At 35.8% G+C, this 22,550-nt stretch overlaps 1 protein-coding gene across 2 annotated transcripts; it reads right to left on the bottom strand.

Annotated features, from left to right (window-relative positions):
• Positions 1–12,243: 12,243 nt before the first annotated feature.
• On the bottom strand, positions 12,244–15,310 carry LOC113299875. 2 transcript variants are annotated; one of them, XM_026548973.1, is made up of 7 exons: positions 14,939–15,310; positions 13,957–14,288; positions 13,613–13,827; positions 13,498–13,531; positions 13,339–13,407; positions 13,204–13,260; positions 12,244–12,638 (listed from the first exon to the last, which is right to left on the bottom strand). In XM_026548973.1, exons 1-7 carry the CDS (start codon positions 15,206–15,208, stop codon positions 12,305–12,307), a joined length of 1,311 nt encoding a protein of 436 aa, XP_026404758.1. In that variant the 5' UTR covers positions 15,209–15,310; the 3' UTR covers positions 12,244–12,304. The 2 variants fall into 2 exon arrangements, with proteins under 2 accessions (XP_026404758.1, XP_026404759.1); XM_026548974.1 differs by having other exon boundaries at positions 13,957–14,299; positions 14,939–15,194.
• Positions 15,311–22,550: the final 7,240 nt, after the last annotated feature.

Here is a 22,550-nt window from a genome sequence, read left to right as displayed (position 1 = left end):
CAGAAGACTATTGTGTTTTCATGAAGATGTCGGATAGTTGATGAAGTCTTCTTTTTTGTTGCACAAGCAGTATTGTCTTTGATAAATTCTTTGCGAAGTCTATATTCTTCTTCAACACATTGAGAACTTGTGTCATGGATTGCTAGCTTCTCGAGATGATTTGCAGAAGTTGTTGGTGTAGTTTATTCAACATAGATCCACGATGTAGATAAGTTACCATAAGTGAAGAAAACTGAATTTGTTGTCATACCTTATGAGGATCGGAATGATATCCAAATTAATAGGAGATGGTTATGTTGATGCGGTATAACAAAATGACCTGGTTAATGGTGAGAATCCACAAAATAACCAAAATTCATAAAACTCCCCCTTGGATGACCACCATGTTGAATTAAATTGCCTCATTAAAACCTTGCCAATAAAAACCTAATGGGAAAAAATATGGACGAAGGAAAAAGAGCACAAATATCAACATTAAAAGAAAATCAAACGTCAAATATGTTGCCTCGTTAAAACCTTGTCAGGAAAACCACATGGGATAAAACCTGAAATAGAGGAAAAAGAGTACAATGTTTGACGATTTATGGATGCTAACTCAAATGTATGAGTATTACAAAAAAAAAATAAGCATCAAAATCATAACTCTAGTCTATCTCAAAGACGACTTTAAGCTAGCATAATTCCAACTGTAGATTTAAGAAAGAAAGAAAATATAATTTATTCTGCTAAAGCGTGGATTTTGGTGTTTTTAAGAACTCCTCAAGAGACTTATTAAGATGATAACATCAACTAATTAATCCGGATTTTTGGTTTTGTACCAAATTTCTAAAAACACTTAAAATGATTGTTAAACCTGATAATTGGTCAGGTGCCTGCCAGAATATAATTTGAATCCTACAAGGATTACAAATACGAATATGTTCTCTGGATACATACGAGTCATTCGACTACCACGCCAAATGCATCATATAGAACAATTATTAAACCAATCCTGGGGTTTGAGAAAGAAAAAATAAATATAACCCTCAAATCGTTTTTACAACGAAACTATATCTCATATGAAGACGCAATATCACTACAACAACCAATAATTAATAGGCTTGGCATTTTTAAGGTGCTATGTTTGGATCCAAAATTGCATCAATCGAGAAATTAATCCAACCTAATTGGATTTTATTTCAACCAATCATATTTGTCAATATTCCACCATCATTTAATATTTCAGTAGCTACCCTAAGTGAATTTTTGACAATAATTGGCTTACTACGAGTCCACATAATTCTCAAATTTATGCATATTTTGAAAAAAAAATAAAAAATTAATTAATTACTGGTACCAGCGCCCGCGGGAAATATAATCTCCTTCTCTTCAAATGAGGAGATAATAATTTTGAGAATGTGAATCGTGTTTTTGGTACACTCAATTGGAGCACTACCTGTAGCCTTTTATAGAACGCTACTTATTTACTAATTGTGACTGGATTTCCTGTTAAGAGGAAAAAGCTTAATATAAAAGCAAAATGACAAATTTCACGCCAATCATACATGACAGCCTTGATCGATTTGATTGTGTTGGGAGAGAAATTAATATAACTTTTGAGTTAATGAACACTAGCGTTCGATAGTGTATATTCTCCCCCCGATTATGGCAGAAATATTTCATCTGGTATACAAAAACAAATTTGTAGTGTATTATCCGATTAATTTGAGGACATATACTCATAATGATTTCTGGAAATTAACAACACCAGTTGGCCAGTAGATATTGACTCCAAGTGCCATATAATAAATTGTCCAAAAATTGTAATCTACTTGAGATACAAATTGGACATCAACCATGTATTTAATAAGTTACAGCCTAAATATACAAATAAGACTCCAAAATAATTCCATGACCTCAAGGATCAACGAGATAATGAACTAGAATGAAATTATGGACACTTCTTTATCAAAACAAAATTATATCAAGATCGATATAGTCAAAACGAGGACTAATGATATAGCTAACAATCCGGGTGCACCCTTTGATCTAATGTGTCCTTCGGTGTTCCAACAACAAGTTGAATGATCCAAATTTTGGAGATTATTATCACGAGGAAACAATAATTGCTCAATATCTCTAAGGAATGCAACAATTCCTGATTTTATTGGTATTTGTAATAGTAACGATATTTTATATATACCTTTAAGATCGATAGGAAAAAACCAAATTTGATTGGCTTATTTGTTTCTTCTTGAGAAAGATAAAGAAATCATTTTCATTAGGAAATTTAGAAAATCCATTATTGGTTGAAAAATTCAATGTTTATTGGCAAAAATTGAGATAATATGCCAATTTAATTTCTCTCATCTTATTAGAATGATGGAGGAAAACCAATACCGATGGGGTCTATACGGTACACCAAAATTGCGTTGACAAAAAGTAAAAGAAAAAAAATGTCGCATTGATCATCGCCCATGGAAAATCCATTATGTATTGAGTTTGGTTTCTAAATCACATGATCTTCATCAAATGGGCAAAGATATCAAATTAATTGGCCGGAGGTTTTTCAACCATGCATGTGGTTCTTTACCGTAAAGGTAATCGAATTTTGACAACAATTTACGTTGATTACAGTTTTAATAAGGAATAAAAATCGTAAACCATCTTTCGACAATTTTTATTTTACTTTTCTTTCTCTATGAAAAAAAATAAGAGAAAAAAAAAGAAATCAAACTTGTTCAAAGTTGACTCTCCAAGTCCCGTAAATATAAACTATGTCTTTTAGGACTAATAAATAGATTTTAATTTCGCCCAAAAAAAATAAATCGAGAATAACCATAATCATACTCTCGTAATTGGGGTTGTATGGTTATGTAAAACTCATCAAGGAGGAGTACACGACGGTGCATGTTGAATAGAGAGAATCGAACATTGTTGTGAGTCGTTAAACAATGTTGTGAGGCGAACATTATTTAATAAATAACTAAAAAAATTTAAAAAAAAAAAATAGTAGTAGAAAATAAAATAACAATTCTTTTTTTTCTGTTATTAATTACCATGATGCTGCCTGTAAACACTGCTCCTTTAATGTAGACGGGAGCATTCATCCACTGCGCTAGGTTAGTGGGGTACATGCAAAACATGAACAGAATCCAATGCGAGTACAAAACAAACCATATCAAGTGATGATTTAATATATGGACTATTGATAAAACAACACAGAGACTATATATCAAGCAAAATATTAGATTTAAGGCTTCCTGTTTCATGTCGTGCCATCTTATACGGCTGAAACTCAAAACGCTTTTTCTTCTACTTGATGAAGATCGACCGTATTAAATTAAATTTGAGCTTCCAATATTTCAGAACTTGAATCAGCAAACCTAAAAATGCTGCCATAAATCAGCTGCAACCTTGCAACTGGTAAAAACATGGTTAGCTGACTCATCCTCGATTTGTCACAAAACCTGCATCTACCATTCTCAATTTAAGCTATTGGATGTGCTAACGGTATGCAAAAATGCTTGTCCGGTTCTCAGAGTTGGGAATCACTCCAATTACAACAACTGTTGCCCCTTGCTAAGAACGCCGATGCATTAAGGACCTTTTGCACATCGAAGTACAAGGTTTCTAAAAAAAAATGGCATAAGTTTACCCTACCCAACCATAATTTCTGGATCCGTCCCTGGATGGATCTAATTCTTAAAAATTTTATGGATGTTTGGGAAGGGAAAAACTTTGTTGGACCGTCAAGAACCCAACGGGGTCAGCTGGTTTTTAACAGGTTAGTGGGTTAGTATTGAACCAAATCGTTTTTCTTGCTGGTTCACCGGTTCAACCGTCTGATCCGGGTCTTAAAATACTTCCACCTCCACCGATAAATCATGGAGATTTTTTTTTTGTAAGTTTAAATGCATTCAAAGGACTAACTTAGGGAGTCAGCAACCTTTACAACAATGTTATTGGAGCTTTTTAATACTGTATTAGTTGGTCTATACCTTGCATTAGACATATCTACTTCTAAATTTTGCAAAATACATATAGATGGATCATTGACCCATTCAAAATGAGTAAGGAAAGTTTTAGCCTTTTAACCTCTTTCGCAAGAGTATCTGCAACAATATTAGTAGTTCCAGGAATATAAAAAAAAGCCCCAAAAGTTTTGACAACTAAAGAAGATTCTTTTGACTTCGTCCATTATGACTTGATTCTGCCATGTCATTTGAGATGGTCTTCCATTCAGATAATTAAAAAAATTCTTGCAATCACCTTCCACACTGAAATTAGTGAGTCTTCATTCTAGCGCCCAAATAGCTGCTTGTAGCATTCTTAGAGCTTCCACTTCTTCTGGGAAGAAGCTGAGATCGAACTTGCCTTCCTTGCTCGAACTTGCCTGCATCATTCCTAGAGATTAAAGAAAATCCCGCAGGCATATCCTTGGAAATCCAAGCAGCAAAAATATTAAGTTTCTTTTGTGTTCTCCTAGACAGAATCCACTTTGGAATTGCAGTTGTGTCTGTAGAGATTTTTTTTCTAAAAGGAGAGTTATCCTTATACCAGAAGTGTAGAAATCTTTGAATTTCTAAGGCTAGTTGTGAGCTAGTTTGTTGTTGTGTTTCAAAAGCTCTATTGTAACATTCCTTCCATGAGAACCGAGCTTTAGTCGATAAGATTTCTATGGGTATAATTGGGTTTATATTTCTTAACCATTCCTTACAAATATCTAAGAAAGTGATATTGCTATCAAAATTTAGTTCAGCTGAGTATAGTTCAGCTGCCCAAACTGTTTTGGCATAAGGACAAAAAAATCGTTAGATATTCTATGGATTCATGCTCTTGGCAACCAAAGGAGCAGTTAGGATATATATTCTTCATAAATTTAGATAGTTTCATATTTGTAGAGAAAGCATTTTGTAAACATTTCCAAGCAAACATATTGATCCTTTGAGACACATTAGGACTCCATAATATTTTTTTCAAAAAGAGTCAGGCTGTCCGAAATTAAAGTATTCAATGTTCTTTCATTGAGCTTGTTATACATGGATTTCACAGTGAACACGCCTGGGTTAGTAAGGAGCCATCTAAGAGTGTCTTTTTTGGCTATGGCTATTCTGATGCAATTGATTTTCCTAGCAATGTGTTAAGGGAACAAATCACATATAAGAGTAAAGTTCCACTTCTTAGTGATTGGATCATAAGATCCTTCACAATGTTAAGTGAGAGTTATTGGTGGTTTTAAAGACACTGAAATTGGCTTCTAAGTTAGGTATCCATTATCCTCCCAAATATTGATACTATATTTCCATTTCCTACTTCCCAAATGCGGTTTTACTCAACTAGATGAATACCTTTACTTATGTACTTCCAAATCCAAGAACTTGTAGTTAAGAAAGATGAAGTTTTTCTAAAGTATCTAAGCTTTAGTTGTAACACCCAAAGGGCTTCTGGCTCAGTTAGTAATCTCCGAGCTAATTTTGTTATCGTTGCTAGGTTAAACTTATGCGCGTTTCTAAATCCTAATCCCCCTTACTCAAGGATTTACATAAACAGGAGTATGATTTTAGGTAGTAACCTTTATAATTAGCTTCCTTCCCCCACCCCCACCCACAAGAAATTTGTTTGAAGCGCATCAATCTTTTTGTTACAGATGGAAGAGGGGGATTTTGGGTCTATAGAGTTCTTAACAAAAATGAGTTACGAAAGGGAAAGTGAGAAAGCAAAACTTCTAATCGAAGAGTGAGTGGTTAATGATGGAACTGTCTAGGGCTTTCGTATGGGATATGGGGGGACATGGATCTGGCAGTTGGTTAAAAATTTCCAGAAAAATTAAGCAAATCTAAAAATTAAAACTCTTTTTAAGGAGATTGAATTGACTTAAGACTAGATGCAGACAAACCATACTTGTGGCTAGTTCCTTTTAACCTTTTTTTTTCCTTTTTGGTAATCACAAATCTGTATTTGGCTAAGATGAACTGACATATGAAAATACTAATTAATGAAACAAAAATGTTAGATATATGAAAATACTAATTAATGAAACGAAAATGTTAGATACACCGCATTTTCAGCATCGTGATAAGCATTGTGTGAGAGGAGGTGGGACCCAAGCCTGCCCACCACCCTCCTTATGCTAAGCACGCTGCAAGAGGGACCGTCAGATCCCTCTCGGTGCACACCGTATCGATGTGTGTATCATCTTCCTTAACGAAATCATGACCTATTACGCCACTATCAGCTCTTGTCGTGTGAATTTTATGAATATGTAAAAATATTTAGGTCGAGCTTGTGAAAAGAATATGTAAAAATAGAGGTATTTAGTTAGAAAAATATAATAATGAGGTCCAACTCATCGTGTTAATTATGATTTTCGATATTCTCGGATCCGATTTTGTTCTCCTTCTAACAAAAATCTTGATTTTAATATGACGTTTATGAGAAAAAAAATTACTAGTATGAAATTCTTTTAAAGAAAAGAAAGTAAATATAAATTAAACTAAATAAGCGAGTAATTAATATAATCAGTTAATGAGAATTAAACTAGGTGGATAATGAATTTTCAAAATTACTTCAAACCGTTCTACTTGGTATTAATGTAGTCCCAAGCCTTCTTCGGCGGCCCTCAAAAATGGTAGAAAAGATAACCCCGTTTCTTATTGGGGAACTTAATTTTTTTTCTTTTTTTCCCCGAAAGTCAGCCACTTGAGGCTTATATTAATCATATAAATTTTCAGATACATTCTCAAATGGCAAGAAATTAGAAGGGAGTTTAGCAACAAGCTGAGTCCCAATCGCTTTTTAAATGACAACATCTAATCTGTGGAAAAGAAAATCTCTAATTTTGACATTCATCATTACGAAGCCTCTTTAGGAATTTGATAGTGTCATCGCCGAGATCACCTAAAGTAGTGAAGGAAAGGACTCCAAGTCCAAGCCCATGCTCACCTTTTTTTTTTTTGGAAGCATGATATATTAGATGAAGTTAAAACGAAATTACACGTGGGAATGTTTCTCCACTTATGTCATTTACTACAGATTGTTGCAAAATAACGGGAACCGGGTACTCCCATATATTGGTTTGCAGAATTCCTTGTTGGCTATTATCAGCCGCATAGTTGGCGTGGGTATCTGCCGCGTTGTTTGGTTCCCGTTAATTGCGTAGAATTTTGTACTGGGAGGTGTCTTCCAATCTTTTGGTGACTTCAAGAATCATTTCTCTTAGGTGCCATGGGGGTCCGCTCGTTGCATAATGAAATGAACTAGTGTCTGCGAATCTAATTCAAAGTAGATTTTAGTTCATTAGTAAAGTATGGTCATTCTTAGTGCCATGAGTAGTGCCCATGTCTCCGTTAATAATTTTGTTGTGATTCCCAAAGGTTGAGCCATTGAGACGATAATTGTAGTTCTTGAGTCTCTGCAAATAAAAGCTTCACCCGCTGGTCCAGGATGCCCTTTGGCGGGTACATCCGTGATTTTAATCCAATGTGGGTCTGGAGGTTTCCATACAACGCACTTGAATTATTTTAGTCCTCCGGAGTTGTGAAGTCTCTGTAGTGTTGTTGTGATTCCCAAAGGTTGATCTATTGCGAAGATAACTGTAGTTCTCGAGTCTCTGCAAATAAAAGCTCCACCCGCTGGTCCAGGGTGCCCTCTGACAGGTACATCCGTATTGATTTTAATCCAATGTGGGTCTGGAGGTTTGATGGTTTTTCAAATGGTTGTAATAATAGTGGTAAAAATGGGTTCTTTTCAGACTTGTGAAGGAAATGGATTTTTTAGATTCAAATAAATAAAGTTGTTTCAAAAACAATAAGGAAATACCGAGACTTTGGATTCCACCATTGACCAATTAAGTGATAAATTCTAATCAATATTCATGCAATTCTTTCTTTTAAAGCGATTCTAATATTTTGCCTCTAATAGATTTTTGAAGTAATGGTTGTAATCACAAAGCATGAAACATCAAAAGTTTTAAAACCCAGCATGCTCCATCAAAATAATTCACAACTACTCAATAAAAATCAATTTCTATAATAGTTCTATGCAAATAATCATGTAAAATAATTGCAAGAAATAATTAAAATAGAATTATACCACTTTTCATGGAACAATGGCTTCCTCCGTTGCCTTGACTAAGGGATTTATCTCATCATTGTGTAAAAACTTGCTCAAAATTGGTATTCATTGCTCACAAGTGTTTTACAAATGATGAAAAGGAAAATAATTGAGTAAAACAGCTAATTGCGACCCACAGAAAGAGTCTCAAAACAACGATAGAACTGAAGTGCTGTTGTCGTTGTTCCGTTGTCGCTGAAGAACTGCCGCAAATGAAAGTGAACTACGACAGTTGATAAACGACGGTCTCTGCTGGTCTGTTCTTCGTGTTCTTCAGCTACAGCAGCAGAACTGTGGTGTCTGCAACTCGTGATTTCTTCGTTCTCTTCTCTCTGCTAACTCCCCAAACTCTCAACAGGCATATATGTGATCCTAGGAACCTATTTATACACCTACATCTCGTTGAATCTCCCTAAATTACTCCCAAAAATCTTCATTTACTCGGCAGTGAAAGAAAATCTTCATTTACTCGGCAGTGAAAGAAAATATTCTGGGAGTTAAATATGGTAATTTTGAGGCTTGAAAACGCGTGAGAAGATGAAACAGGAAAGAAAATATTCCTAGAAACCTATTTATACACCTACAGCTCGTTGAATCTCCCTAAATTACTCCCAAAAATCTTCATTTACTCGGCAGTGAAAGAAAATCTTCATTTACTCGGCAGTGAAAGAAAATATTCTGGGAGTTAAATATGGTAATTTGGAGGCTTGAAAATGCGTGAGAAGATGAAACAGGAAAGAAAATATTCTGGGAATATTTTCTTTCCTGTTTCATCTTCTCACGCGTTTTCAAGCCTCCAAATTACCATATTTAACTCCTTCACGCTCCAACAGGCTGTGAGAGTTTTTCATGCACGTACATAACACGTTCAATCTTCTCCAAATCCCATGAATATCATTTCCTGCCCGTGTTTCCCTGTTTTCAACTTGTGAATTATCTAGCCAATTCTGGTCGAACCAAAAGGCCACAACGTGTTTGCTAGGACATATCACAACTTCCTACCAAAAATCAGCCATTGAATCGCCCTATAACACGTTCAAAACTTCGATCAAAAATCTGCCAGGGAATAACAATATTTTCCCGCCAAAAATCATTTTCAAATGTTGAAGATGACCTCCCCCTTATCCAGAGTGGGGGTGCGAATAGCAGGTGGTCTTGGGGGTGTCCTGAAGGTGCCCCTTAGTAATTAGGCTACCCCTTATCCAAACTTAGGGTCCGTATAGTAATTTTCTTCCACCAGCACAAAAACCACTTTTCGCGCCAATTTCGCCGCAAAAGCTTATTTTCCCAAAAATACCTACAAAGACACAAAAGGCCATAATAAATACAAAATCGAGCACTAACAATATATACAATTGAGATTATATCAGACACAAAAATATGTCTATCAAGGTTCCCATCCAACGCACTTGAATTATTTTAGTCCTCCGAAGTTGTGAAGTGTCAATTGTCGTAACATCCATGACAAGTAGCGGCGGAGGTAACAGTGCATTTGCCCAATTATAATCTTGATGCATGTCGTTTGCTAATTTGATTATGTCTGAAGGAGGTTTGTATTTTCTTCTATAGACCATATCATTCCTCAATACAGAGTTATTACTTACGTACAAAAATAAAAATTAACATATGTAATCTTTTTTTAACACGGACTCTAGGGAAACTATGCACAATTTTTTTGTGTGGAGATATATGAGGAACCAAATCTTGATTCCTTTTTCTTATCGAAACCGACTGACTATGTTCCTCATGAGATTCGCTGATAGGCTTGCACGACAACATGTAAACTTAATGTAATAGTACGAATCCATTTTGGATGTTAGCTTGTTAACTAATAGTTTAGATAAGATTTAAATTTTCACATTTTCGATAGGTCTAAATTAACCTTTATCCATAATTTATTATTAGCAATCATTTTCTAATAGGATTCCACTAATGATCAATCACTAGTCATCCGTATTTTCTGCGGGCGTTATTTCAGGATGGAAATTTTTACTAGAGTATTTGCCGTAAATAAATGGACAATTTTTACGGTCGACACATACGCCCAGTAAGAGAAGTTCCTATGGACTCAACAAATTTGAAGTTTGTTTTTGTTCCCACTATGAACCCAACAAACATGAAAAACTGATTGGTAAACAAACAAAATTGAGGATTTGTTGATTGCGGCAGTATACCAAACGCGCGCTTGATGAAAAACTGTGCGGCTCCACCAAACACACTGGCATGCATGTGATCTAAAACTGTTGGCGTGTGACCCAAAATCGCCAGTTTAATCCACCAACATGTGATCCAACTCCGGCAACGCTACTTACCAATCTCGCCATCCAACGATTGTTATTCCTTTCATTTCCCTATAAATTCACCCCATCTTTAAACTTAAAACCCGCACCTTCTTCATCTCTATCTCAAAATTTCACAGTTTCATATCATCTCAATACTCACTTTTCCCTCATTTCAAACAAACTATTCGTATCAACTCAATCTCTATCAGAAAAAATCTCTATAAATTCCATAACTAGCAAATATGGCATCCTCATCGCAACGATCACAACAACAAGCACAATAATAAACACAACAATCACAACCAAGTAATGTTAGAATTCGTGGTTCCAAGTATACGATGGATGAAGAGGAACCAAATCAAATCAAATCAATGGTATTTACATTAAATCAAATCAATGGTATTTGTAGGAATTATATATTGTTTACATTAAATCAAATCAATGGTATTTATGAAAAAAAATACTTTTTATGGAAAGATTTTATAAAACTTCTGTGAAGAAACTAGTAACATCAATAATCGTGATGCCGAAGGGTTGCCTGATCGTTTTCGCACAATTTCAGTGGCTGTAAGTGAATACGTAACTTTGATCTTGCATATGTGGCACAACAAGAAAAAGTGGTGAAGGTGAACTGAATGTGGAATGAAGATGTCGGGAGGAGTGATAAAGATCCCACAAAACGAGTTTCCAACATGAAACTTGCTTCATCATTCTGAGGGTGCTTAACAAGTTTAATCCATACTTGCTGGAAGTTAATCAAGTGCCTGCAAGATCACCACATGCTCCAATCTCGCAGGATTTTCATGATGGAGGACCTGCTAATCACCTGAAGAACTGGATTTCCATAGACCATGTCTCTAGTTTAATGACCCCAAGAATTAGAATGAATGTCAGAAATTTCAGGGGTTGAAGGTGCTGGTACTCTAAGAATTACCTAGAAAGTACTATGTTTTGTATAATTTTTTCCACCTGCCTATCAGTTTGTCCAATTTTACAGCCTATCTTGGTATAATGTTTTTCTATTTGTACAGGGGTTCATTATTTAACCATGGTCATATAATATAACTCAAAAGTCGACCATGACCGTTCCTGAGAAACTTTTACCCGGAAACAAAATTTTATTTTTATTGCCACAATATATAGTAGTTTCTTTGTATTGCACAAGATAGTAAAGGACTCAAACTTCGCGAAAAGTAGAATTTGGTCGAGCTGAATGGAACAACACAACCATCTCAGTCGTCGGATCAAATTGTTCTATCTTTTGATCTGACGGTTGAGATGTTTGCAATGTTCCCTTCAGCTCGACGTGTGGTTCCATTAAGCCTAACCTAATACTACTTTTTGTTGTTTCATGTAAGTGTCTACTTTTCACTTTTACACTCACCGCATCTAGATGCTAGATTAGAACTGGCATAGGACCTAAAAGATTGTTCTAGCTACCATTCTAGATGCTAGAATGCCATAGGACTTAATCTTAACCTAAAAAACCGCCATACATACCTTTATGGTGTCGCAGTAAAATTATGAAGTATGTAGAAATTTATTCTTAAGTAGAAAGCTTTTTTGTGTTTAGTAGATAAAGTAGCCAAAGAAGCTAGAGCTAATAGGGAACGAGCGCATCCCACTCCAGCAAGTACGTTGGTCCTTTTTTTATTTTTAATAATCTTCCAGGTTGGATCCGGTGGTGTGTACCGAGTGAGAGTGTGCTCTCTTGGTCCGGTGGTTTAAAATAAATCCCACCCTTCTCTCTCACTCGAAAAACCCCGTGATATAAATAATTTTCGTAACTGAACACCGAGTAAACCCCAATGTGTTCACTCTGAAATTGCATGTTAGATCTATGTTTTTGAGGGGGTTAGGTTGATTATTTGGGCATACAACACTTTTCAAGTGAGTATGACCATGAGCCGGTAACAATTATCTCAAATTTACATATGCCATACTTGATAATGTTCAAGTTCTAAATCACTCATTTCAACAACAGGAGGACGTCCATTAGGATACATTATCTTATCCATTTCATCATGGTGTGCTTTTAGGGCAACTCTCGAATACTCCAAAGCCTTTTCATAATCAGGCACATCTTCCATGTGTTTCAGATCAGGATACAATATCTTATCCATCTCTTCTGAGAAAACAGGGAGATCCCAAGCATCTTTGGGAGGTAAACATCTATAAGGATTGTTATCTTCACCATCAAGGAACAATAAATCTTCCTCACGTCCAACATCAAGGTCATTTTCAATATCTTCTTGAAGTTCACTGCCAATTAAAGAACAAACTAGTTAATTTGTATTCTTTAGGGCTGTTCTGTAACTATTATTTTAACGGATTGTCAGCTCATAATCCATTATACAGATTATAATGGATTCTATATTTCTTTGGTACCTATTATAATAATTGTTTATTTTAATCATAACTGAAAAATTCCACTATCCATAAACAGAAAAAAGTTGTTTTGAAAATTTATTATAATCGATTATTTTTTCTAAAAAACTCAAATTGAACTTTTTCTTTTTATTTTCTCTACACTATCAAGAGAGAGATAAAAAAAACAACTACAAACTAAAAAAATTCTAAATCATTGTTCTTTCATCTCCTTTTTGAGATCTGCATTCTAAGATAATCAATTATTTGAAAAAAAAGTGTTTGGAACAAATTATCTTAAAAATGATTATATCTAAATCATTTATCAATTTATGGTTATGTAATCATATATTTTACCAAACAAGGCCTAGTAAACTAACCACCATACTATCACTAATAATATTCATCTGGCCAACTAGGATAGAAAACATAGTAAATGCGAGTGAAAACAATAGTATACCTTTGGGAAGCAAAGAAACCTTCGCTAGGAACTTCAATCCACAATAGCCTCTCACTACTGTTGGCACAAGAACTAAATAATTTAGTTGACTCAATAACAATGATCGTGATACCAATAAAAATAATTAATACCTACCGAGTATGTGGATAAGGAATCCAGATGAAGTCTTTGGGATTCTTTCTACTGTTGCGGATATCGTCAGCACTGTCATTTATAAAAACCAAGAAAACACCAATTCATAACAAGAGCAGCATTTAAGTGTTTAGATTCTATGAGTTCATAAATAGTATGTACCTGACAAGTGGATGTCCTCTTTGTCTATAAACTTCTACATAAACCATAATAAATTCAGTAAGATTCAAAACATATATATACTCGTTCCACAAATCGGAACATTAAATAGTATTACCAACTACATAGTGGACTGGAATCCCTTCATCATTAATAATTGTTGTTTCAATGGATTCAGGAGTAGATTGATCAGTAGGAGGCGAATTGGCTGAATCTGACGAGCACATGTCCCTGTTAGCCATGTACCCATGTAAGAATCTGGTGGTGCTGGGTATAATCCCTAAGATCTTCAAACGTCTGTGGAATTCTTTCTGCAAGTTCTTATCCAGTTTCCTTGAAGAAATACAAAAGATGCACAATAAGAAATCAATAATGCTAGAAGATATAGGGAATGCAACAACTGATAGAAATCTGAGTACATATATAATATCAAACCTAGCAATCAATAATTCTAGTACTTACGCATAGGCAGGTCCTCTGTAATAGATATTTTCTTCATCTGGAGCGTTTTCGTACTTGATACAGAAACTGTCTATCGAAAAGTCATCTGGATAAGCAATGACACCGTACTCCAAAGTAGTCCCGAGAAGATTCGTACGAGATACAACTAGGCGAATGCTGGATTGTGGATCACTTACACTATCCTTGTATTCATCACCGCCTTCAACAGTAGAGGAACGACCCGCAGGCATGTGAACTATGACTTTGATATCATCACCCCGGTATTCTCTAGTCAATGTTACCGTTTGCTTTCCTGGTTTATCTTCAATTTTGAAGGGAAAATCACTTGGTGTCTACACAACACCTAACAAACGCATAAGACATCGCATTTGATCATCTCCGTGCTGTATACAGATCTTGATTACAGCTTAATAACTATTGCAAAGCAGTTCTGGTGTTCAACACTCACTTTAACTCTATATGAGGAGATATAAGTGGAGTTTCACATCTACTGGTGTAGGCTACACACACTGGCTGATACTCACCTTAACTAGTGAACTAGGCCCAAAATGTATACTCAATAATGATTGTTGGGCATAAGCACATGCAGATGCAAAATATACGTTGCATGCAAGTACTGAGAGAAAAGGAATCTAAAATGGTAGGTTCGTTATTTGTATCACAAATTCTACCTTCATATTTATACCTATGTTATGACTCTACACGCCAGAAAAAAGTAAATGTTTTAACGAATCCTATTTTTTGTGTTAACTAGTAACGTATTCGCAAGACAGCTTAACACTAGGACATCACAAGAGTATCTCTGATAAATCAAACTAGATACATCTAAGGCTTCTTGATTTGGGCACAGTAAGGATGGAAAAATAAATTGCAGACAGTAGGTGGCAAGATTGGAACGAGTAGGTGTTCAAATTATGTGTGTTTGTTGGACCCTAAACATCAATCGATAGAATCGAGCAGAAAAATTAAGGAAAGAACATACCTTGTGAAGAAGATCTTCAGATTTCTCCTGAACACGTATGATTTGATCGGAACTGGATGGTCCCTTATTATTTTCAGCGAGAGAAGAGAACAACTTAAGATTTAGAGGCCGATCTTGTTTATAAATTAGACTACGGCTTATGTTGTTCTTCAATTGCGGGTTGCTGAAGATGGATGAAGAACTGCTGTAATTTCTAAGAGGCGTCTTCCTCGTATATGCCAGTAAAACTGGGGTTAAAGATGAAGCAGCTTTCATGATGATTCTCGCCATTCTAATAATTAATTTGCAGCAACAGAAGAAATCTCCGTCCACGGGTTACGGGGGGAGTTTGATTTTGAGAAGAGAATTTAGGGATTTGGTTTTTCAAAATCCTATTTTGAAGAGAATTTCTACTTTCTCAACGTATGGATCTGGATCTCCTTTGTTGAGTTCGTCAGGCCCAATGAAATTTCATTTAATGGATACGGTTATTAGGATCACTTTATATTTGGGCCGAACTTAACAAGACCTCATCTTTTTATGGATACGGTGTGGCAAGGGCATCTATGTAACTCTAAGAGTGTGAAAGGATTTGAATATTGAAGTTCTATTTCCAGAACATGTCGTATCCCTTAGTATATAGCCCCGTTTGGGATTGTTTTTTTTCAACCAAAAGCACTTTGTAACAAACTTTTATCAAAAATTGTGTTTGGTAAAAAATTTAATTCAAAGTGCTTTTGGAGAGAAGCACTTTCATTTCAGGCCTGCTTTTAAAAGCTACTCAACACTAGCTTTAAAAGTTTGAGAAGCAGAAGTTGTGGATCCACATAATTTGATTTAATTATTCTCTATTTTAACCTTGTTAATTTATTATAAAGACAAGTTTTACCCTCAAATATTGTACATTTTTGTGGAGTAATAATTAGGTAAACCAAGAGAAAAGAGAAAGGGGAGTTTTTTATTGATAAAAGAGGCAGAAGACATAATACATAGGTATAATGTTCTTTATATACATAAGAGGAGAAAACCCTAGTTATCTAATGGACCGCACATACATGGGTCATAGGCCCTATAACACTCCCCCTTGTGCGGTTCAAAAGTGGAACTCCAAGTGTGTTGCCTCATTAAAACCTTGACAAGGAAAACCCGATGGGAAAAACCCTTGACGAAGGGAAAAGAGTACAACGTGTTGAGTCCTAGTAAAGTTGCTCCATAAAGCTGACCACTTCTGTTGTTGCTTCAGAAATTTCTAGAATAGAAAAACCCTGTGGGAAAAGAAAACATTAATCGAGAAATTATAATCTTGGGTCGTCTCATTAAAAACCTTGCCAAGTAACAAAACTCAATTGGAAAAAGTAATCTCGGTTAAGGGAAAAAGAGTTCAGCACTCCAAGTTAGATGTCGACATCATAACATCAGATACTCCACCCGATGTCGGCATCTCCCCCTGATTGTGTTCAAGGGAGTTCGGAAAATCTACTTAGTCCAATACTCTTTACGTGCTTTTCAAATAAGGACTTAGGAAGTGACTTAGTAAATAAGTCTGCCACATTCTCATCAGACGGTACTTTGCCGACTTGAATGTTTAAGAGACATTGATGTTGCTGATTGTAAAAGAACTTTGGTGAAATATGTTTCATATTATCACCCTTGATATATACTTGCTTCATATGTTCGATAAAAGCTGCATTATCTTCATAAATGCATGTCGGCTCTTCAGTGGTAGAATTCAAACCACTTGTCCCTCGGATATGTGTAATGACAAACTTTAACCATATACACTCACGAACTTCCTTATGTAGGGAAATGATCTCAGAGTGGTTCGTGGAGGTATCCACGAGAGTTTGCTTGGTCGATCACCATGATATTGCTGTGTTTCCTATGGGAAATACATAACCAGTTTGGGATCGAGATTTATGTGGGTCTGAAAGGTACCCAGCATCAGCAAAACCAACCAAAACATTATTTGGGGTTTTAGTGTAGGGAGTTGTCTTAACATTCCTCCTTTTGTCCTCATAGGGATAAAATAAACCCATGTCAATGGTTCCTTTAAGATATCTAAATACATTCTTTATACCATTCCAATGACGCTGCGTTGGCGCGGAGCTATATCTAGCTAACAAGTTCACTGAGAATAAAATGTCTGGTCGAGTACATTGTGCTAAGTACAATAATGCGCCTATTGCACTTAGGTAAGGAGTTTAAGCTCCTAATACTTCTTCGTCATTTTGCTTAGGACGAAATGGATCCTTATTCACATCTAAGCTTCGACCGATCATGGGAGTGCTAGCGGGGTGCACCGTGTCCATATTAAATTTCCAGAGTATCTTATGGACATATGCAGACTGGTGGATTAATATTCCATAGGTTCGGTGTTCTAGTTCAATTCCTAGACAAAACCGAGTTTTCCCAAGATCTTTCATCTCAAATTCAGATTTCAGATAGCTTGCGGTTTCTCTTATTTCATCAAGAGTACTTATTATGTTCATATCATCAACATAAACAGCTATAATTGCAAATCCGGAACTTGTATTCTTTATAAATACGCATGGTCATAACTCATTATTTGTATATCCCTTCCTAATCAAATAATCACTTAGATGGGTATACCACATCCGCCCGGATTATTTTAATCCGTAAGGTGAGTGCTTCAACTTAATTTAAAACGCACTCTGTGGTTTAGAGTTATTTGATTCGGGTAATGTAAGGTCATCAGGCACTTTCATGTATATCTCTGAATCAAGATCCCCATAGAGATATGCTGCAACCACATCCATAAGATGCATTTCAAGTCCTTCTGAAACTACCAAACTAACTAAGTAGAGGAAAGTTATAACATCCATTACAGGAGAATATGTTTCTCTATAATCAATTCCAGGGCGTTGTGAGAAACCTTGCGCCACAAGGAGATCCTTATATCTTACGACTTCATTCTTCTCATTACGCTTTCTGAAAAATACCCATTTATGTCCTACAGGTTTTACACCTAGTGAGGTTAGCACTACCGCACCAAATACCTGTCTCTTTGCCAGTGAATCTGGTTCTTCCTAGATTGCAACTTCCCATTTAAGCCAATCTGCTCTTCTTTGGCATTATGTATAGAGCGTGGTTCGATATCATCGTTCTCTATGATTTCTCGAGCAACAGTATATGCAAATATATCATCAATATTCGTGAAGGATCTTTCCATCAACACATATGCACTCTCATAATCCATAGAGATTTCTTTGTTCTCTGGAATCATTTCAGACGTCGGAGTGTCCTCCAGTATTGATTCATGGACATAACTATAATCAGAGACAACTTCATGAGAAGGATTATCTGCATTGATGATAAATGGACCGGATTGTGCCTTACTCACTCTCTTCTTCCTTGGGTGAGTATCGATCGAACCAGGTAGCCTCCCCCTTTTCCTTCAGAAAAGCTATACATTTATTACAATTTATTCTCAAACTCAAAGAAGTAACTGAAGATATTTAGAAGGTTGTTGCTGCCTATGACCGCAAAATTGCTTATGGTGTGCTCAACCATCAGCTGAAGCAGTTTGTGGTAGATGAGAACAAGGTTGTACTCATTATTCCAGGTCCTGATACCAGATTCAATGATGCTGAATTTCAAGAAATGTATGACTTTCTTACTGCTAGATCTCAGTCATCCTATCTGATCTATTTGGATATGTAAATATTTATATCACTTTCTTTCTTTTATTTGTTGTTTTCTGAATCATAACTTTTTGCTTTGCTACAGATACCACCATTCTAAAGTATTGTCTAAGTTCATCGTCGGGTATTTCTTTCTTTTATTTGTTGTTTTCTAGATCTTAACTTATTTTTCTTAGCTACAGATACCACCATTCTAAAGTATGGGCTAAGTTCATCGTCGGGGTAGAGTTTGTCGTTTTGTTGTTTAATCAATTGTGTATTAGTGCATCGTTTTGTTGTTTAATATTAGAACTCACTAGCTAGCTAGTACTTGTATATTGTTCCGAACTCAGGATTTCAATACTATTTTGTGTAATTTTAAACCTGATGGATACAATGAATGATGTTGAGTTTTATTTTTGGTTTCATTTGAATTTGAGTTTTAGGTTTGGTTTCATTTGAATTTAATTTGAGTTTCGTTTGATGTTCAGTCAGATTGTTTCAGATTTGATTTAGCCATTCAGGCATTTCAGCAAATCTGAATCTATACTTTTTTTATATTATTACTTAAATCTGAGACCCACTGCTAAGGGTCTGTACCCATTACCCATAAAATCATTCGTTATTTTTAGACCCACGTCCAAGGGTTGTTTGGCACAACGACACTTTATCAGAGATCCCAACAGAGACGGTTACAAATGGTCGTATAACTCGTATATATGACATTTACTGACGGTCATGGAACTGCTGATTTCCACTAGTGCTCTCACATTGTGGAGTACGGGGATCAAGGTAAGACAACGTGGGAACACACCACGATAATTCCTGTCGTTCCCTTAGAAAATCCTTTTTATTATCTCCCCCTAACGACGGGAAGGTTGTCTCATCAAAGTGACAATCCCGCAAATGTAGCGGTAAACAAATCGCCTGTCAAAGGTTCTAAATAGCGGATAATAGTTGGGGATTCATATCCAACATAAATACCTAATCGTATTTGTGGACCCATTTTAGTACACTGTGGGGGCATAATAGGCACATATACGGCACAACCAAATATGCGTAAGTGTGAAATATCAGGCTCATATCCAGTTACCAACTGGTACACAGAAAATGGTTGGCTAGCAGTGGGTCGAAAAAGAATAAGTAAAGATGCATGCAATATAGCGTATCCCCAGGCAGTAATAGGCAGGTTGGTACGCATAACCAGTGCCCTAGCTATCATCTGTAACCTTTTGATAGCTTCTGTGAGACAATTTTGAGTGTGAATATGGGGTACGAGATGCTCTACGTCTATTCCACTAGACATACAGTAATCATCAAATCCTTTTGATGTGAATTCTACAGCATTATCAAGTATGATATACTTGATAGGGTAATCAGGGTGGTGAGCCCTCAAAAGAATAATTTGTGCTAGGAGCTTTGCAAATGCAGCATTTCTTGTGGACAATAATGCGACGCGTGACCAACGGTTCGAAGCATCTACCAGAACCATAAAATACCTGAATGATCCGCATTATGGATGTATAGGTCCACAAATATCACCTTGTATCCTATGCAAAAATGGGATATTTTGTTTGGTATCTTTAGCATAGGATGGTATCGATCTTGTTTTTGCTAAAGAACAGGCTTTGCAAAATAAATGATGTGCTTTTGACATAGTCAATGAAGCAGAATGGGAAATATGTTGCACATCAACTTCTTGAGAAGGAAACTGTCGTGTTGGAGTAACACTCTTACCAGTTAGTAGTTGGTTACTTTGCACTATAACAGTCTGTTGTCCCATTTTCTTTTTTCCTCGAAAAAAGGGATGTCCATGTCAGTTCTTTAAAACATGAATCATCATGTCATAACCTGGGTGCCCTAATCGGTCGTTCCAAAGCCTGTATGAGTCATTATTCAACAAATCATCGTTGGTAACAACATGAGATTCAATAATCCGAATAGTAGTGAGGTATAATCCACTAGATTGACTCATTAGTTTCTCTAAAATGTGTTTTCTTCCACATTCATTAGAGGTAACATGTATATATTCAATTCTATTATCACTGTGAGTTTCCAAATGATAACCGTTTGCACGAATATCTTTGAAACTTAACAAGGTGCGGTTAGCTCTTGGTGCATATAGAGCTTATGTGACTTTAATCATTGTGCCATTTGGAAACATGAATTGAGCATTACCTCGCCCAATTATCACTTGTGATGATCTAATCATCAAGTCACAGATGTATTATAAGGGGTCAAGTTAACAAACAATTGTCTATTTCTTAAGATAGTATGGGTGGTTCCACTACCAGCCAGACATTCAATCTCTCCTTGAGACATTCCTACAAGTAGATAATGTGGCATCGTTACAAAATCCGAATAATGTATCTCATGTACTTTGGAGAATTTGAGTCTTACTAGAATGATATATTTTTCTTCCTAATATACATTCTAAACAACAGATTATCAAGGTAAAAATAATCTATTAAACTATTACCAAAATATGATTAATATAATAAATACTCATAGATAATCCATTCATAAGTTAATCATGATGATATATAAAGTAGTCCAAGCCATCAAGAAAAATTATTTAAACCAGAGTCTATTAAAATAAACGTCTAAGATCAAAAAGGTAACTAAAGAAACAATTTCAATCCAAATCAGGTGTACCCAATATGGCATGACTCTTGTTGCCTTGGAAATCTTATATTGTGAGGTTTACATCAGGGGAATTCTCACCTTCTTCCAGATAGTTAGATTCTTGTTCCACAAACTCTCGATACATCTTGTAGATATATGCAACTTTGTTACTAGCTTTACATTGTTGGTACCAATGTGCAGTGGATCCACACCTATAACAAGAACCGTTTCCATCTTCGTCCTTCTTAATAGGGGGGTTTCTTGGAGCTTTATCGACCTTTGAACTGCCACCACTTGGGCCAGAAGGTACATCTATGTTCCAAACATTTGGATTACCACCACGCCCCGTGACCTCTGTTGGGTCCCTCGTGTCCTCTTCCGCGTGTGTTGCTTTCTCCACGTGCGTAAGGGGTACGAGAGTGTGAATCATGGGAATGTGAATGATCAGCATGTGCATGATAAAAGATTTTTTTGGGGTTGTAGTAAACAGGTTCGTTTCAGACTTGTGAAGGAAATGAAATTTTAGATTTAATAAAATTATATACAAAAAAATATTAACAATGGGTGAGAGGTACTGGGACTAAGGATTTGTCTGAATTCACTACACAAGGTTTATTCATATATTCTTTGACAATTAAAACTCAATAAAATTAACATAGACTCTGATTTTGCCAAGATAGATTCTTAAAACATTGATTGTAAGTCCTAAGCATGATGTGTCGAAACAATAAGCTAAGCATACATCATCAAATTAAATAACAACCAATTAATTCAAATCATATTTCAATTTTAAATTAATGCAAAAGTCATAAAAAAAATTAAATTTTTTTTTACCCATGCACGATATTCATCCTCCTCCGTCATCCCAGTGCTGGGTTTAGATCATCATGATGAAAAAACGCTCAAAATATTTTATTATGGCTCAAATGGTGTTTACAATGGAGAGAAAAAGAGAAAATGGTTTAAAACTGTAATCTGCGACGCACAAAAAACGTAACAGAATGAACGATACAACGCAAGTGCTGCTGCTGTTTAGACTGCACTGCGACCCACGATTTGGGTCTTAGACATTGTTGATAAACGACTGTCTTTACGAGTCTGTTCTTCGTGTTCTTGGTGTTCTTCATCAGCAGCAGCAGCAGAAACAAAGTTTCATCAACTCTTGATTTCTGCTTCTCTGGACCTCCTCTCGACCCCAAACTCTCGACACCCCTTCTACTAGACCCAAGCAAACTTTTTATACTCCTAAGACTCATTTAATCTCGCCATAAACTCCTGAATAATCCTCATTTATTCGGCTGTGAAGAAAAATATCTCGGGAATATTTTCTTGCCTAATTCGGCTCTGTCGATGCTCTCAGCTTTCTA

This window comes from Papaver somniferum, chromosome 7 (genome assembly GCF_003573695.1).
Source record: "Papaver somniferum cultivar HN1 chromosome 7, ASM357369v1, whole genome shotgun sequence".
Lineage (NCBI taxonomy): Eukaryota > Viridiplantae > Streptophyta > Magnoliopsida > Ranunculales > Papaveraceae > Papaver > Papaver somniferum.
Note: the sequence above shows the minus strand (reverse complement) of the source record. Positions and strands in the feature narration are given on the sequence as shown.